At 31.6% G+C, this 17852-nt stretch overlaps 1 protein-coding gene and 1 pseudogene across 1 annotated transcript; both read right to left on the reverse strand.

The window, feature by feature from the left end:
• Nucleotides 1-1800: 1800 nt before the first annotated feature.
• On the reverse strand, nucleotides 1801-5265 carry LOC107762909 (receptor-like protein EIX1; annotated as a pseudogene).
• A 1293-nt stretch (nucleotides 5266-6558) lies between these two features.
• LOC107762862 (receptor-like protein EIX2) lies at nucleotides 6559-9856 on the reverse strand. The gene has a single exon (XM_016581262.2). It carries the CDS (start codon nucleotides 9678-9680, stop codon nucleotides 6603-6605), a length of 3078 nt encoding a protein of 1025 aa, XP_016436748.2. The 5' UTR covers nucleotides 9681-9856; the 3' UTR covers nucleotides 6559-6602.
• Between the last annotated feature and the right edge of the window lie 7996 nt (nucleotides 9857-17852).

Below are 17852 nucleotides of genomic sequence, written 5' to 3' on the forward strand. Positions count from 1 at the left end.
AGAAATCCATGGGTGAGATTATATCAGGTGAAGAAAAGAATTGAGGAAGCTAGACTAAAACATTGTTAGCAAAAACGTGATAAACCTTGAAGAACGTTATTTCTCTGTTCGTCGAATATTGTCATTCCACAAGTTATACTGCAAAGGTAATACTTTACACTAACTAACAATATCTAACTTATGAGATACTCTGCAACTCCTACCTTATAGGCATAATATAACTCAGGCACTTTGAAGCCACGACTTATTCCCGATGGACAACATTTTACACTACCTTGTTATTTCTAACTTATGAAATAGTCTACAACTCCTGCCTCATAGGCAAAAGGTTAGATCAAAGATTTTGAAGCCACAACTTATTCCCCATGAATAACAGTTTATGCTACCTCATTATGTCTAACGTATGAGATACTCTATGACACTTGCCTTATAGGCAAAACTTAGCTCATGGACTATAAAAACCACAACTTATGCCTCATCGGTAATAATTTACGCTACCTCATTTTGTTTAACTTATGAAATGCTCTATAACTCTTATCTTATAAGCAAAACTTAGCTCAAGAACTTTAATACCATAATTTATGCCTCACTAGTGAATTTAGCGCGGTCTTGAAAAGCCTCATCGAATTTTCTTAACTATTATTTGTTATTGGCCAAATACATAAATGGCTCCCTAAACTTGTCCCGATTTTCCACTTAGACACCTTATCCAAAGGCTTTACCTATTGAATACTTCAACCAAGTTAAAAATGTTTCAATTAAACACAGAATTGACAATCTCCCCACAATGTAAAGGGCGTGACTCTTACACGCCAAAAGCAGCAAATTATTAAATCACACGTAACTTTAAAAGAATAACTAATATTTTTCCCGCCCACATCCCCACCCCCACCCCCAAACAACACTCGTCTTCTTGGTTTCATCGGCACCACCACAATTCACGACCATCCTTCATCGTTTCAGTTTGTCTTCTTCTTTATTTTACCACCGCAATAACCACCACCATCTCCTACCACCATCTCCTGATCGGTTGATCCTATCTTCTTCCATAGACTTAGTCACTTAGAACTACTGAAACTTCCTTTTTCTTTATCTTAATGCTAGCAAATCTGCCTCAAACTGTGGCCTCACTAATCTAAAAAATGTACCAAATGTTGAGTGGTATGGATATGGAACAATGCGTAGCCTCTTCATGTAATTGTCATAATTTTCCATCTTTTTAGTAGAATATAATGTTTCCAACAATAGAAGAATCTCAGTCAATTATTGTGATTTTACCTAGTGTTTAAATTATACTAATATTTTTAATATACTAACTACTTTATCAATATTAATTATACATGTAGAGATCTTTATCTTCTTTCTTTCTTTGCATCTAAAGATATGGAATGAACCACCACTGGAGAAGTGAGAATCACTAGATAATTTGATCGAGAAAGGAGCTTCGGCCGGAATACCCTTTTCCGACGACCCATTTCCTCTTTTGTTTCATCTACGCATGTCTTTTTCTTAGATCCGTGTGAAATGCTATTCAAATCTCTCCGTTTTTACTAGTCCAAAGGGTCATTTTTCTCTCTCTAATAATTGATATTTTAAGTCCGTGGGGACTTAAGACTGTGATTTCGATATTGTCTTATGTGATTTCCATTTATTTCGTACAAATATTATGCGACTCATGGGAGCATATAATCTAAATGGGAAGAAATTGAACAAATTTAAGACAAGTCACTATTAAAAATATTATTCTAACAAATAACAAAGGCGGAATACATAAGCGGACCCTTGAACTTGGCCATAATTTTCACTTAGGCACTTCAATTGAATATTATACCTATTGAACACCTAAACTCAAACCAAATTGTTCCTATTAGACACAACTTGCTTACATGGCACATAATGTGAGTTGCATTGCCATGAAGCGCGTGAAAGATATCACCAATTTGGTTTCTCGTCCCTTGCCCTAACTTTCGTTACCGCCGACTTTAGTGATGGAAAAAAGAATAAAATACGGTAACGGGGAGAGGACCAATTTATAGATGTTCTTACTTAATCCGGTACGTCCATCAAGTAACCGATCGGACGGATGAGATTTGATAATTAATTAAATATTACTTATGGGCCTTAAACCTATTGGACGACATATACACGTAGGAAATAACTTACATCAAAGTCATAGCTCACACTTGAACCATCTTCTGAAAGTTGCAGTGAGGTGAAATTGCTGAAACATTGTGGAATTTTTCCAGATAAATGGTTGCCAGAAAGGTCCAGTATTTGAATAGATTGAAGCTGACATATACTTGGAGGAATGCTCCCAGAGAATTCGTTGAATCGAAGGCTCAAACTTCCCAAATAAGCTAACTTAGTCCCTATCCATTCTGGGATTTTCCCACTCAATATATTTCTTCCCAAATCCAAGACACTCAAACCTTGACAATTCTTCAAAGAGGCAGGGAACTGTCCACTTAAATTGTTTTTACGCATGTATAGAGAAGTCAAGGCTGTTGAAGAACACAGAGAGTATGGAATGCTTCCAGATATACGGTTATTGGCTACATTAAGGATCATTGGAACAGACATACGGGTCCAACAATTAGGAATCCCTCCGGACAAGAGATTTTCTGATAAGTCAAGGGTTGTGGCTGAACGAATTTTACATATGGAGTTAAGTGATCCAGAAAACTGATTGTTGTTAACGCACAATTCACTAACCAATCGAGGAAATCCTGGTTAGGGCCCTGAGAAATTGTTATAACTGAAATCTATGACAATGGGACCATAACTAAAATCAACATTAATTGCTGATATCATTCCACTGATTTGGTTGAAAGAGAGATTCAAGTATGTTAACATGGGAGGCAACTTTGGAAACCAACTAGGCATAGTGTCTGAGATACTAGCAAGAGAGATATCCAGATATGCGTAGTTATTTTGAGTTTGAAGCCATCTTGGAAAATGACGCCCAAGATTACAAGATGAAAGACTTATAACTTGTAGTTGAAAACATGGAACCCAATCAAGGCTAACATTTCAAGTCAAGGAGTTGGAAGACAAGTTTACAGTTTTCAGGTTGCAAAGATGGGATTCAGAGTTTGTGCCTTCTAACAAATTAGAAGGTGCAAGAAAAATTTCAAGATTGTAAAGTTGCCCTAAACCTTGTGGTATCAACCCATGAAAATGATTATATCCCAGATGCAACTCTCTCAGAGACGGAAATAATGCTAAGTCTGGTAATGACCCTGTCATTTGGTTATTAGACAAATCAAGATATTCAAAACCGGAGATTTTTCTAAGTCTATTTGGAAAGCCGCCGGGTAATTGGAATTGGTGTAATTACTAGGGTAGTAATTACACTGTAATTACGACGACCTGTTTGTTTGTCATAGTATAATTACAATGTAATTACAAGTTACTGTTTAGTTGCACAAATATAATTACACAGTCAAATTATATTTTAAATGAAGTAATTATCAAAATTTAAAAGTTAATATAATAAATATATGCCTACAAATTTTTATAAGTATAAATGATAATATATTTGGTATTTAAGATATATATTTTTTCGTGAATATACATTAATTAGTAATCATATATTTATAACTAATATTGTAATCATATATTTATAACTAATATTGTAAAAATAATTTATATATATTTTTCAAATTAATAATATTTAGTTTAGATACTTACAAAAACTAAAAACATACGTTTTGTAAGAACATCATGGAATTTATGTTTGATAAAATAAATTAATATTTGTAAATATAATGTCATAACATTATTCAAATATTTGACAAAACTAATATATCAATTCTAATTAAAAAATGAACAACATACAATGTGAGCCAATACTACTAAAACAAATAAATTGGAACCATGAATATAACACAATTTTAAAATTCAAAAAAATATGTCAAATTCCAACATAATAATAAGTAAGTTCCACTACAACTTAAGGAAACACAATAAGTTTATAACCACATTCAACAACGAAATTTCGCTTTAATTGCATAACTCATTATATGCCAAGTTTATTAATGACTCATTATTTCTAATATTAGGAGGTGTAGTTTTAAAAAATAAATAAAAAATAAAATATAAGCAATTACACGGAATCACAAGAAGTAAAGGTAGAGAAATAAAAGATAAATAATGTACAAAGAAAAATTATATTTTAAAATTTCAAAAGAAATTAAAAAGTAAAATAATAGAAATAAAAAGTTATAAAGAAAATAAATTAAAATAAAAACAAAAAGGCAAGAAACTAAAAAGTAACCTTGTAATTACGCAGTGTAATTACCACCAATTCTCACCTCCCCTTGAGAATTGGAGAGTGTAATTACACCCCGTAATTACTTGGCCAAACAAACATGTCAAACTGTGTAATTACACCCAATTACACTCAAATCCAATTCCTAGGTGGATTTCCAAATAGGCTCTAAAGCTTTCATGGAAAATGCCATTCAGCAAATTGTCTCGTAGCCTCAATTCCCTCAAGGATGAAAATCTAGTAAGATTAATCAATGAACCACCAAGTGCATTTTGCTCAAAGGACAAAAATTCAAGTGATCTCAATACTCCCTGATAAGATACTAAGCAACTCTGAAAATGGTTGGCTTAAGTTATTGTCTCTTGCATCAAGAGAGCGTAAACGACTCAAATTCCCAAAAGATTTTGGTATCCCGCCTTGAACACCAGTGCTAGATAAAGAGAAAGCCACTCAAGGTTCTTTACTTCAAAAAAATTGCCACCAAGATCAAGAACCTTTAAGTAGGTAAGATTTTGAAGCTGGGGAGGAATTAGACCTGTAAAACCATTGGAACTAGCTTTAGATGAGAAATTTAGGTACTCTAGTCTTTTGAGGTAACCGATATATTTTGGTATTTCGCCTCCAAATTCATTGGAACTAAGGTCCAAGTACTTTAAATACTGCAACTTAACCAATGAAGATCTAATAATACCTCTCAGCATGAAATAGTTACCTCCACCATCAGGAGTGAGTTGGATACTCCCACGAAGATTAAGGACGAGTATATGGCCAGTTGTGTTACTGCATTTCACACCCCTCCAAGAACAACATTCCTCATTATCTTCTTCATTCCGCCATGAAGAAAGCAAATCATATTCGTCTATGAGACCTCGTTTGAACTCGAGAAGAGCTTCCCTCTCCGTAGTTATGCACAAAACTTTTGCATGATTCCCTCTTGATGTTGATAAATAAATCAGAAGCAATTGAATTGGTTTGCAGTGCTCTTTGGTATCCATTTTTTTTTGTGTGTGTGTGTGTGAGAGAAACAGCATATGCAAGAGGCAAATGAGGACTTGAATGTGAGGGAAAAGGAGTGTCCACTCCTTGATATATACATTTTGAAACAAAGCCAGCTCTACCCATTTTGGCATTAATTGTAAAATGCATATATTAAGCAATGTTCAACAAATGTATTCAGGACAAGTCTATCCACTAGCTGTAGTCAAGTGGAATAAAAAATCAATATATGTATTCATAATCAGAGATTCATTAGTGTAGAAAAAAATTGTGCCTTGGTAAAGAACAAACTATTTTTTCGATCTAAACACTAATCCAATAATTAGTACTGATAAAGATAAAATTAAATCAATTGTCTGAGAAACTTTTTATTTAATATTCAAAACAGTTTTAAAGAGATGGAAATAAAAATAAATAACAAATCATGCTATAATATCATGCTATAATTTCAAAAAAGAGTTGATAAAATGCAAGTGTGGTTACAAGTGTTATTAAAACTAATAAGACTAATGACTGTACTTTCTCAAAAGGGATTACTGATGATCAGAGTGGCAAAAGAAAAAATGCGACTCATTGATGAGGTATATTCTTTGAATTCTATGTCATGGCATAACTGTATAGTCCTTTCAAAATGTATTTATTAAGTTCTGTTCAGTATTTTGATTCTGAACTTAATTAGCTTAATCTATCTTGATATACATACATTCTAATAATTTGAGTTAGTGGCTTTCCAAAAACACAACCACAAAGCTGTATCCTAGATTTGCCATTCAACAAAATCATGGTTTATGTTAATAAACTGGTTATGTTTCCATCATTAAGAAATTTGATGCTCAAATATAAAACCTTCAAACCAGATCTCAAGACTGAAGGTGGAGTATAAGTTGAGGAAGTTTGAAGGCAAAAAAATATGCACAAACACATTACTTCAGGCATACCACATCGCTTTTGTCCTCGCCTGAATGCAGCATCTATGCAACCTCCATCAGAAATCTGCAAACTCCAAAAACTCAACCAAGTAAAAGGTTTTCATCAATTTCTTGCTTGAGCACAAGATCAGAGAGAGAGTCATAAGTAGCCATTAATGACTAAAAGCTACCTCTAACTTCATTCCATCATGGAAGCAATTAGCTACTTGTAATAAATGAAGAATATTATAAGTAACAAACATAATGGAGGAACAACGACTTCTGATAAAAATATGTAATAAAAGCAAACACAAATTACATAGTACAGAAATCCAACATATAGCAATAACATTAAAAGCAAAACAACTTTCAAGGAAAAATACAGTTTAATTTAACTCTTGACAATGAGTAGAATACAAATTCAGTCATCAGGCCCTTAGTTTAGCCTTCAACCTTGCAAAGCAGAGTGCTGATGAAAGATGGAACCAATTATCGACTCCATCTAACCGCTTGAAGTAGGCATTCCTCCATGATTCGAGGAAGAAAATAGGGCCCAACACTCCCCAAAACGCAACAATAAAACCCAACGCCATCGATATATAGAACTCTTTAGATGAAAAGTCATCATCATTTTCTTGAGAAGTACTAACATTGCTGTCATAACCAACATGAGGATTAGGAGGAGCAAATGTAGGACACTGTGGAAGAGGACGGCCACATAGCTGAATATTCCCACCATAAGTTGAGGAATCAAAACCTTGCAATTGAGTGCTTGATGGTATTCTCCCTGAGAAGTTGTTATTTGACAAGTCCAACACACTAAGAAACGTCAAATTAGCAAGGCCTATAGGGATTTTCCCTGAAAGCTGGTTTCTTGACAAGTCAAGTACCTCCAACATCTTCATTGTTCCAATTCCTTCAATGATTTTTCCAGTCAAATGGTTTCTTGATAGGTTCAACGATAGCAATGCATTCATTCTGCTGAAATCTTTGGGAATGTCACCAACCAGTTCGTTGCTAGAAAGATCGATGGTTTTTAGTAGCCACAAGGTATTCTTGTACTCTGACTCTTTGTTTTTCCATTGAACAAATGCATTCCCATGGTAGGCTATAAGTCCTCGAGCGATAGTTGGATCGAAGTCATAGCTCACACTTGAACCATCATACAAAAGCTGTAGTGCAATGAAATTGCTGAAACATTGTGGAATTCTTCCAGACAAATGGTTGCCAGAGAGGTCCAGTATTTGAATAGATTGAAGCTGACATATACTTGGAGGAATGCTACCCGAGAATTTGTTGAACCGAAGGCTCAGAATGCCCAAATAAGCTAACTTAGTCCCTATCCATTCTGGGATTTTTCCACTCAGTGTATTTCTTCCCAAATCCAAGACTTTCAGAGCTAGGCAATTTTTCAAAGAGGCAGGGAACTGTCCGCTTAAATTGTTGTTTCGCACATATAGAGAGTTCAAGGATGCTGATGAGCACAGAGAATCTGGGATGCTACCAGATATGATGTTATTGGCTACATTAAGGACCAAAAGCTCGGGCATGGTAATCCAACAATCAGGAATCTCTCCGGACAAGAGATTTTCTGACAAGTCAAGGGTTATGGCCGAAAGAATTTTACATATGGAGTTAATTGATCCAGAAAACTGATTGTTGTTAACACGCAATTCACTGACGAATCGAGGAAATCTTGGTAAGGGCCCTGAGAAATTGTTATAACTGAAATCTATGACAATGGGACCATAACTAAAATCAACATTATTTGCTGATAAATCATATATCATTCCACTGATTTGGTTATAAGAGAGATTCAAGTGTGTCAACATGGAAGGAAAATCTGAGAACCAACTAGGCATTGTGTCCGAGATACTAGCAAGAGAGATATCCAGATATGAGTAGTTATTTTGAGCTTGAAGCCATTTTGGAAAATGCGGCCCAAGATTACAAGATGAAAGGCTGATAACTTGTAGTTGAAAACATGGAATCCAATCAAGGCTAACATTCCAAGTCAAGTAGTTGGAAGACAAGTCTAACTTTTTCAAGTTGCAAAGATTGAAAAGATGGGATTCAGAGATTGTGCCTTCCAACAAATTAGAAGGTGCAAGAAAAATCTCAAGATTGTAAAGTTGTCCCAAACTTTCCGGTAAACCTTGCAGTCTATTGAAAGAGACATCCAAGATTTTCAGCTTAGAAAGTTGGCCTAAACCATGTGGTATCATCCCATGAAAATGATTAGACCTCAGATACAACTCTCTCAGAGATGGAAATAATGCTAAGTCTGGTAATGGCCCTGTCATTTGGTTACCAGACAAATCAAGATATTCAAGACTGGAGATTTGTCTAAAGCTTTCATGGAAAATACCATTCAGAAAATTGTCTTGTAGCCTCAATTCCCTCAAGGATGAAAATCTGGTAAGATTAATCAAAGAACCAGTGAGTGCATTGTCCTGAAAAAACAAATATTCCAGTGATTTCGTACTCCCTGATAAGATATTAAGCAACTCAGAAAATGGTTGGCTTAAGTTATTGTTTCCTACGTCCAGAGAGCATAAATGACTTAAGTTCCCAAAAGACTTTGGTATGCCACCCTGAATATGATTTCCATATAGATTAAGATGTTCCAAAGATTCCAAGTACCCAAAACCACTAGCAATCTGACCTAAGTCGTTGCCCGTAAGATCTAGGCTAGTAAGACTACTGAAGTTAAATAACCAGCTATATAGAGTTGTTTGATATACATTAAAGGAGAAATCAAGGCTTGAAAGACGGGCGGAGGAAATATTAGCTAAGAATAGTGATGAAGGAATGACTATGGGCAGTACACAGGAAGATAACTGCAATTCCCTCAGATTAGGGAGCTTGGTTATCTCGTGTAACCAGTTTTTTGGTTCCACATTGGATTCACTTAAATCTAAATACTCCAAATAGACAAGATGAGAAAGCCACTCAAGGCTCTTGACTATCAAAAAATTGCCACCAAGATCAAGAGCTCTTAAGTAGGTAAGATTCCGGAGCTGAGGAGGAATCGGACCAGTAAAACCATTGGAACTAGCTTCAGATGAGAGATTTAGGTACTCTAGTCTTTTGAAGTAACCGATAAATTTTGGTATTTGGCCTCCAAAATTGTTGGAACTAAGGTCCAGGTACTTCAAATATTGCAACTTAACCAACGAAGAACTAATATTACCTGTCAAATACGTGAACATGTTACCACGAAGATTGAGGACGAGTATATGGCCAGTTGTGTTCCTGCATTTCACACCCCACCAAGAACAACATTCCTCATTAGCTTCTTCATTCCGCCATGAAGAAAGCAAATCATATTCGTCTATGAGACCTCGTTTGAACTCGAGAAGAGCTTCCCTTTCCTTAGTAATGCACAAAACTTTTGCATGATTCCCACTTGACATTGATCCAAAAGTAAAGCTTTGATGCAGGATCAGTATGGATATACAAATCAGAAGCAAATGAATTGATTTGTAATATTCTTTGGTATCCATTTTTAGCTAAGACTAGTGATGAAGGAATGACTATGGGAAGTTCACATGAAGAAAATAAGTAACAAATCATGCTATATATAATATTTTTGGATTTCAAGACTTTTCCAAGGCTTCCTTTGCCTTTTTTAAAGTCAAAAATACACAGAGATTTGGAGAGTACCCCTTGTGGCTGTGGAGTCAACTGAAAAAGGAAAAGGAAAGAAAGGGGCACACTATGACAATTGAAGAAAAACCAAAGTGCCAGTAACAATCTTAATTAATGTGAAATACTGGAAATAAATAATGTAAGGAAAAGACAACTCCAAAGTCAAATATGTTAGAAATTGTATACACAGATATAGATACAGTTTTTCTTTTTGCCCATTTAAAAGCGGGAAGAGAGTCTACTAGTAATAAAATTCCTAAAGATATAAGATTCGATTTCTACTAGTAATAAAATTCTTCAAGATATAAGATTCCGTTTTCATTGGACCTCTTCATTTCATAATTTTCTGTAATCCGAACAGATTTTGTCACTCCAATTTCAGAAAAGAGTATGCTCTAATTATTAATGAAGTAGACAAAAACTATGAGAGAATATGATTCAAATCGAAGCAAAGATAAAAACTATATTTAGACCTAAATTTGTTTCCAATTCCAAGTTCTTACAGAAAAAGTTGCACTCACATTGTTTTGCTAGCTCCGCGGCAAAGCACCAACCTGGTTAGAGTTCTCATGGCTACCAATATTCTTACATTCATTCCATCTTTCAATTAATAAAATAACATCCTTGTATAACAATCGTATAGATCTTTTATATTATATTTTACTTCTCTATAATCGATCTTAATAACAATAAACTCTTTATAAAATTACTTCTTTATAAAAGTCATAAAGAATCTCTAAAGATTTTGACGATATATTTTAAAATTTTAATGTACCACTTATAAATAAATAATATTATGCTAGTACATACTTCCATAATTAAAGACTTCATTTAATTTTATTAAAAAATATGCTTGTATATTTTCATTCCATAGCACAAAGGCTTTATCGCGCATAATGCCTAATATTTGAAGATCTTAATACAATTTTTTTCGCTAGACAGGATTTTTCTCTTGCATAATGCTTAAGATTTGAAGATCAATCGTTAAGTTCGTAGATTACCTTCAAGGGAGCAATACCCTTTTGTTGAAAGTTTAGACACAAATCTTTGCAATTCAAGCATTATATCACCAGTAAGAAGCTAAAATCACAGAGTTCTTCCATCAATCTTGAAAGAATTTTATTTTCTTGTAACTTTAATGTGTGCCTTAGAGTTTAAAATCTTTGTATGTTTGATTATGGTTTTTTCTAATAATGTATTAGTTTTTTAATATTTAATTAGTAACGTATATTTTATGAGATTTTAAAATTAAATAATTTTCTTATTTTTTTATTTGTAACATTAAGAAAGAAAAAAATAATTTTTGAATAATATTTGTCTATAACAAGTAAAAATATTTAAATATTACTAGTTTTAGTGTACGTGCGTTGCACGTACACTACTAGAATTCCTGTAAAAAGCGACCAAATTTGGTCTATGGGAAAAAGCGACCAAAGTTGGTCGTTAAACTAGCAAAAATAATAAAATAAATTGTGGAAACCAAATAGCGACCAAGGTTGGTCGCTAAAGTAGTCAAAATGTTGACTGGATTGGTCAGACTTGCTTGGTCAAACGTTTACTGAGATTAGCGACCAATATTGGTCGCTAAAGTGGGACCCGCTTACAAAATTTTAATAATTATATTATTATTTTGAAAAAACTATAAAATATAAATATATATAATATAAAATTGGCGACCAACGTTGGTCGCTACATAAAGGCAAGAAAGGTAGCGACCAATTTTGGTCGCTTAACTGGGTCCCAGTTATTCAATTTTAATAATTATATTATTAATTTAATTATTATATGAAATATAATTAAATCTGATTTAAATTTAGCGACCAACTTTGGTCGCTAAACTAAATTCATGAATAAATAGCGACCATAGTTGGTCACTATTCTGGTCAACAATGGTCAAAATTAAAAATCACTTTTGTATTTACTATGTAAATAATATAAATGTAAGTCGTTAATACTTTTGTAATACAAGGGATGAATAGTACTACGAAGCGAGCGTGTGTGTCTATATATACAGTATATGTACTTACGCTATACTATGCACTAAGTATAAGTGTATGAGGTAATACCGTATCGAATACAGCTTATATATATACATAATATGTACTTACGCTATATTATGCACTAAGTATTAGTGTATTAGATATTACCGTATCGAATACAGCTTATATATATATATATATATATATAATATATGTACTTACGCTATACTATGCACTAAGTATAAGTGTATGAGGTAATACCGTATCGAATACAACTATATATATATATATATATATATATATATATATATATATATATATATATATATATATATATATATATATATATATATATAATATGTACTTACGCTATACTATGCATTAAGTATAAGTGTATTAGGTATTACCGTATCGAATACAGCTTATATATATAATATATGTACTTACGCTATACTATGCACTAAGTATATATAAGTGTATGAGGTAATAATAAAGCTTATATATATGTAATTACGCTATACTATGCACTAAGTATAAGTGTACTAGGTAATACAGTATCGAATACAGCTTATATATATATATATATATAAAATATACTTACGCGTATAAGTGTATTAGGTAATACTATATCGAATATGGCGTATATATATATAATATATATACTTACGCTTTACTATGCACTGAGTATAAGTGTATTAGGTAATACTATATCGAATATGGCGTATATATATATAATATATATATACTTACGCTTTACTATGCACTGAGTATAAGTGTATTAGGTAATACTGTATCGAATATAGCTTATATATATATATATATATAATATATGTACTTACGCTATACTATGCACTAAGTATATATAAGTGTATGAGGTAATACCGTATCTAATACAGCTTATATATATATATATATATATATATATATATATATATATATATATATATATATATATATATATATATATATATATATATATAATTACGCTATACTATGCACTAATTATAAGTGTATTAGGTAATACTGTATCGAATACAGCTTATATATATATAATATACAATATATATATATACTTACGCTTTACTATGCACTGAGTATAAGTGTATTAGGTAATACTGTATCGAATATAGCTTATATATATATATGTATCGAATATAGCTTATATATATATAATATATATACTTACGCTATAATATGCACTGAGTATAAGTGTATTAGGTAATACTGTATCGAATATAGCTTATATATATATATAATATATATACTTACGCTATACTATGCACTGAGTATAAGTGTATTAGGTAATACTGTATCGAATATAGCTTATATATATATATATATAGGATATGAATTGAAAGCTTTAAACAATTAAATTACTTTAAATTCAATTTAAAATTATATATATTAAATTGAATTAAAATTAATTGAATTTTTTAAATTGAATTAAAATTAATTGAATTAAATAAATATAAATTTTAAATTGAATTATAATTAATTTAAATTTTTTTTGATATAGCGACCAATGTTGGTCGCTATTATGGTAAAACGGTCAGAATTTAGCGACCAACTGTGGTCGCTATTTTGGTCAAAATAGTCAACACATATTTGGTACCAAAAATAGCGACCAAGGTTGGTCGCTTTTTGTAAAAACAGAGTTAAAAATGGGTTTCCCCTCCCATTCTCTTATTTTCTTCAAAAAATTCTCCAAACCCTCTCTTCTCTCTCTCACACTCAAACCCCTCCCCCCCTTCCGTCTCCCTCCAGCAGCGGCGCCACCGACGCCCGCCGGTGGCAGCAGCAGCTCCGTCGGTGTCCCTAAATAAAAGGGACCATCAATATAGCTACCAGGCGTGTTTGGTCGCTTTTTGTGGTTGCTTTTGTCCGAATTTCTAGTAGTGGTATTGTACAACGTCAAATTTAATTTGTTAGTTATAGAGTATTTGTAAGTATAAATATTTTATATAAGAGATACAAGTATGTTCCCTTCCGTCAATATTCTCTTGGTATATGTACCATTTTGTCTCTTGCCTACTTTGTCATGATCTCTTGAAGGAGTAATATATACTTGTCCATGTGAAAAATCATGTAGTGGCAAATACAATTCAACTTTTGCAATTGTTCGACAGTGTGATTTAAATCAATGCAAATCACAAACATATCCGAAATTCTTTTGAACAAATTAATTTTTTAAATGAAAGTAGATTTTGATTCATTTCTTTATAATTAGGAATAGTAGTCCAGTAACACATTCAATCAGAATTTCGATGTAAAATTGTATTTTGTATTTGTGCAATAACAAATTCCAAGAGATAATTTTGTATTGGTTAAAATCGTAAAATTTAGAATTGTCTCGTTTTTGGAATTTGAATGAATTAGAATAACGTTTAGACTTTTAACACCTAATAACACTTCCACTTCCAGATATTCAACATATGTAAAATAATTGGGATATTTATTCAAATAGGTCATATCAAGTACCCGTAGCTCTAGCTGATGTTGTGAAGGTTTTTTTAAATTTTTCGAGCAAACAAATCTGCATCACACTATGAAAAAAAAGTTATATGAAATATGTATTAAAATATTTATTAAAAAAAATAAATCAATAGCTTTATATCAGATAAAGCAGGACTAAACATTGGAATAATGAGTAACGAATACAAAATATTATTTTGTAGCTAAAAGGAAGACAATAATTAAGCTCTTCACACACGAAATCCAGTCATGTACCGGAATTTAAGTTCAATTCTTTGAACTCAAAGTGATAACTTCTTTCAAGGATATATTATAGATTAATATGAAAAAATTAATTTAGAAAAACTACTCTTTTTATATCCAGTCCTTGGTACATAGTTATATACTCCCAGCAGGCAAGAGTCATGATAATTTTATGCTTGAAAAATAAATGCACGATATTTTGTGAGAAAAAAATGGAGATACTTCACTACAAATAACTTAATACATAAAATAATAATGGAATTACATACATTAGTTCATATTGTGTCCTCTTTAACTTGCCAAAGATCTTCTTACCAATATGCTCTATGCAACCCGCATTAATTAATTGTTCCTGCAAATTTCAATTCAATTATAGCATAATTAACCGGAGTGAAACTAAATCTAATAAATATCGTTATTCATCAGAGGAATATTATTAATATTCAGTCGTACAATCCGCTTATCATAAGAATAAAAGTATTTTTCTAATTCATCAATGCCTTGAAGAACCATGTAATAATTTGCCTCCCTTGAATCTTGCACGATGCTCCTTATGACTTCATCTAAATGCATGACGGCTAATTGTGACACCAATAACTCATTTTGCATGACTTTCATGGAACAACGTCTCAATCCTAGCGTAAAGGACAAAAACAACAAACGTATTTTAAATAAGGAATGGTTTATATAAGTTAACTTTTAATTGATATTTAGAGTCCTAAATGTAGGACTTTTACATAATTATAAAGAAATATTTAACAATCAAAATTTTAGTTGATTTCCTCGAGCAACTTGCCTAATACTAATAAATAAGGGGAAGGCCCAACATTTTATATTAGTATAAGGAAGGCGCTAGCTAGCGCCCAACCTATACAAGGGCTTTCCACCTCCATTTGGTCGTGCTGCTATGATGTAACGTGATTTCGATATCCTAAATATTTGGAAAATAATTTAAATTACAATTTTATCTAATGTGAAATATATTTTGTAAGGATAAAAAAGACGCACAATATTTCGTTAAGAAACTTCGTACGCGTGCACCATATATTGATAGTTATTAAAATTTTAAAATTATATAAACATTAGTATTGAAAAATATGGTTAAGTCATAAAATAAAAATTAATGAAAAATATAGATTTCTAAAATTGGTGAATATGGATCTTATCCAATATAATTAAATGAATAACAATCTCCTGTATCTTTCTTGTATAAAATATTAATTTATCATGAAACCATAAACTGTTATCACGAAACCATAAAAAGAGTATTTACTTTTATGATTATGTTTGTTCCTTAATTGCTATAAGGAATTGTATGCTTCAGTTGTGATTTTTATGTGGAGACAATTAGGAAAATATTACACGCTTAAATTTTTAATGATTTTAATTTTTGGTAAGGAGGAGTTTTTGTCTGTGATGTTGTAGGAATTATAGGTATATATATCACATAGTTCAAATAATTGAGCACATAAGAAAAATAACATGTACAATGGATATTCTTAAATCTCATACCTGAGAGAAAATAACGTGAGCAGATTCTTTGCCAACATAAATCCTTGTTGATAGAAATCATATGTATATTCATGCCCCTTTTTAGACACTAGTAGTATAACACTTTTAAGACTTCATCAAGACTATATTCATGACATGCGTGTTCGGATTGATTATAAACATAGAAGCATGTATATTATCAGTGGCGGACCCAGAATTTTTATCAAGCGGGTTAAAAAAAAAACATTAGAGGTCATATGTGACTAGCTAGTTTCGAACTTATGAACATGTGGAAAATTTGAATCCTCTTTACCAACAGGCTAGACATTTTACTTGTTTCAAGTGGGTTCAAAATTATATTTATACCTTTACTTGTCTGAAAACAGCAAAAATATACCTATATATACAGTGTTATTTTTCGATGAAGCGGGTTCATATGAACCCACTTGACTCCACGTGGGTCCGCCCCTGTATATTACGATGTAAATATCAAAATATTTACGTACAATTAGTATGCGTAATATATAAAGTAAATAAAATTAAGTAAATACAAGGTAAAAATATAAATAAAAAAAGAAAGTAAAAGCTTACCTAACATACATATGCTTGAAATTTGGATTAAGAATACCTAAAAAAAATCGGTTCAGTGAGCAAAAGAAGAAGAATCAATTTGCAAGAATTGTAGGCGGGTAGAAGAAAATTTGATAATTAAGTTAAATAACGATTTCATGAATAAAGTCAAAATTAAAATAAAACTTTAGTTGGCAGAAATAAAAGACTAAAATGGCATGCATGTAGAAATTACGTACTCCCTCTGAGTTTGATGTGCAACAACTCAGAAAGTTTAAAACATCTTGGCAATATGATATGATTCTCTAACAAGGAAGAAGCTTTTAAAGGACCCTTCCATGAAAAAACCAAATTATGCCGTAAACTAACTCCTTCTTAAACTTACAACCTAGTATTTTTTTGATAGTTCAAGTAAGGAATTTTTTTTAATTAATTATAAAGTCCTAAATATTAATTAGGATACCATATTTAGTTCAAATAAAAAAGATTTTAATAACTAAAATTTTATTTTATTTTCCTTTTTAGTATTTTAAGAATTAGTGTTATTATTCATTTTTACTGTCTCAAAAGATATTTATTTTAAATCTTTTAGACTTTTTCATTGATGTGCAATTGTTTTCCTTAAAATCTAATATAATAATATCCTCGATTTAGTGTCATTATATATGTCTATGACAATTTTTATTATTCAAAGTTAGTGTCAGATTTTAGCTTAGGTTACACAATGACTACTTATTAGTCTTTGTTCTAAATCAAATTTAAACTAAACGTATATACACGGGAATTATAATTTGTTATATAGTTTGAATAAATAATTAATTTATATAGGGTATAATATTAATTGATTTTAAGTCCTATATTTTATGTACTCTTACATAGTTTAATTAAGGAATGATTAAATAAGGATTATTTTGATTAGTTTTAAAATCTCTAAATATTGAAAAATAATCAAATGACTATTTTGTTCAGCGCGAACTTTATTTTTAAAGGGCAAAAAAGGTGAACGACATTTCGCTAAGGGCCTTCGTGCTTTTAATATAATATAGATATAGATTATAGGTGTATAACGCCAATTATTGGAATAAACGATGTTGTTATAGAAAGTTTGATCGTATATGAAACATCGCCCGTAAAGTTAGTGTATAAATAATTTTTTTGAACAAATTTAAGAACAACTTATGCATTTTCCCTTTTTGATTTGGTCGTTTTAATTTTTATATGTTTGATTAATAATAAAAGAACAAGCAATTGGTCCGGTTTTACTTAATCACT

This window comes from Nicotiana tabacum, chromosome 18, assembly GCF_000715075.1.
Source record: "Nicotiana tabacum cultivar K326 chromosome 18, ASM71507v2, whole genome shotgun sequence".
NCBI lineage: Eukaryota > Viridiplantae > Streptophyta > Magnoliopsida > Solanales > Solanaceae > Nicotiana > Nicotiana tabacum.